At 45.3% G+C, this 2,500-nt stretch overlaps 1 protein-coding gene across 1 annotated transcript in view; it reads right to left on the bottom strand.

Moving 5' to 3' along the window:
- The window catches only part of xylt1 (xylosyltransferase I), a gene marked incomplete at both ends in the record, with an annotated part of 88,492 nt that overhangs the window by 21,766 nt on the left and 64,226 nt on the right, over nucleotides 1-2,500 (bottom strand). The window contains one exon of the mRNA XM_084440660.1: nucleotides 783-863. Coding sequence (XP_084296786.1) covers nucleotides 783-863 — 81 coding nt within the window. The remainder of the gene's footprint in view (nucleotides 1-782; nucleotides 864-2,500) is intronic.

Raw genomic sequence — 2,500 nt, forward strand, 5'->3', positions numbered from 1 at the left:
TTTTTCCCAGAACATTTCGAAGCCTGGGAAATGACTGATGAAAATTCCATTATTTTTCCTGGATTTCCATAACAGTGGGAACCCTGAATTATACACATACCAGTACCAGTGCTGGACAAAAGTGTGAGGAACAGGACACATAATGAATGTGTTGCTCCAGTGTTAAGTATCATGTGCTAAATGTCTGCTAGGAGTCAAGGTCAGGTCACTGGGTCAGTCGTTTCAAAGTGTTCCTTGGGGGGATGGAGGTCAGAGCTGCAACAGAACCAGCCTTGTCTCTCTGCCCGGGGCGTCGTTTGGCTCCGCCAACCACAATGAACCCAACGGCAGGCTCCCAATAAACTCTTAGATAAATCAAGATTAAGCTAGTTACAGTTAGAGCATTTGACTTGGGTGTTAGTACGTCTCTTCCCCATAGTGACTGGTGCGTGGGGGCGTGGTCTGCCCAGGACCGCGTCTCGTTAGGGGCGACAGGGTGATGGTGAGAGCATGTGGTGGGCGGGGCCGGGCAGTATTGAATCTCGCCTTTCAACAGGGTGGCTGATTAATGAAGGCCCAGATGGAGCCTAATTGGAATATGAGTCTGCCACCATGCCGTGTTGTGTGTGTGTGCGCGTGTGTGTGTGCGTGTGTGTGTGAGAGAGTGAGTGAACAAGAGACTATGTGCGAGTGTGTGTGATTATGTGAGAGTGACCACATAAGTGTGCATGCCCTTGTTTGCAGGTGTGTGTGTGTGTGTGTGTGTGTGTGTGTGTGTGTGTGTGTGTGTGTGTAGATCTCACCTGGCGTTATCCCTCCCATGGGATTTGATGAAGTTCATGTTTCTGTATTTAGACAAGAAGGCCACCAGCTGTCTATTGGTCCTGCAAACCAAAGCACAACCACACACATCATCAGCACCTCAGTCAGGGCATGGGAGCAGTCACCTCAACCCTGTTCAACGTTATTCAAGTCATAGTCATAGTCATAGAAAAAGATAAAAAGTCTGCACTCTGGAGCACACATAGAACTTTTCAGGAGTTTATTAACGTTTCGGTCCACTGACCTTCCTCTCTTCAATAGTCATAGTCATAGTCAATTTATTTTTTACACTCATACTAATTACAACTGTTTAGGTTGCCCAAAGCGTGGGTTCTAAGGAGGGGAAAACATTGAAACATTGAGGAACATTAGACAGACAAGATACCGACATTAAAACTGTACAACAACAAACAGCCGAGGGGATAGGAACAATAAGGACCATAAAAACATAATCAACATAGAGGACATCTCAGTAGTCTAGTAGCCCACAGAAGTGAGACTTAAGCTCTCTTTTGAATGTTCCAAGATCAGGGGCAGATCTAATATCCATTGGCAGAGTGTTCAAGGAAAGGATTCTCTTTTGTAAACCCCAGCCTCAAACATGGTGCAACAAGGCTTCTTACAGCTCAACTTATTTTCTCCTTAAAGATCACACAGTATGGTCATATCATTCATCTCAAGGGCCAGCTTTAATTTAAAATGCTAAAAGCTAATGCTAAAGATGAATGCTACATGCTAAAGCTAACACTTAGGACTAAAAGCTAACACTAAAGACAAATGCTAAGCGCTAAACCTAACACTTAAGGCTAAAAGCTCATGCTAAAAGCTAATGCTAGGTGCTAAAGCTAACATTTAAGTAAGTAAGTCAATTTTATTTATATCCATGCAGCACTTCTCACAGAGAGCACTCATAAAGTGCTTCACACAGTTTAAAATGCATACAAAGAATCAACAAAATTAAAACACAGGAAAACACTTAAAGCTAATAGCTAACACTAAAAGCTTTCTCTACAGGCCTCGCCACAGTCAATGGTCAATAACAATGACGTTAACTGCAGGGGTGTGTGCAGAGGCCAATCTGGGTCTCTCATGACGACTTAGTTTGGCTTCCTAAGAGACTGACAATAGGCAGAGCAGAGAGTGGAAGGAGTACATATTAATGTTTACTCTTGAAGGAGCAATTTCACAGCCCGAAGGGGCTTTACTAAGATCCTCCTCTCACACACACACACACACACACACACACACACACACACACACACCAATGCACGCACGCACACACACACATCACATACACAGAGGGTGTAGATAAATACATACGTACTTGCAATGAAGCAAGGGTGCTACACACAGTATGCACATGAGAATATAAGCAGTGACACCCACACCCACACCCACTCCCACACACACACACACACACACACACACACACACACACACACACACACACACACACACACACACACACACACACACACACACACACACACCGCAGTGGGGGGGAATCCAGGCCAAGCTACAGATTTGCCAACTGAGTGCTCACCATCCACTGGGTGTGGTTTACTCACTGTCAACCCTCCGGGTGCCTTCTCTCTCTCTCTCTCTCTCTCTCTCTCTCTCTCTTTCTCCCTCCCTCCTCTCTCTCTCTCTCTCTCTCTTTCTCTCTCTCTCTGTCTGGCACACACACACACACACACAC

The sequence above is a fragment of the Borostomias antarcticus genome, assembly GCF_949987555.1.
Source record: "Borostomias antarcticus genome assembly, chromosome: 7".
Lineage (NCBI taxonomy): Eukaryota > Metazoa > Chordata > Actinopteri > Stomiiformes > Stomiidae > Borostomias > Borostomias antarcticus.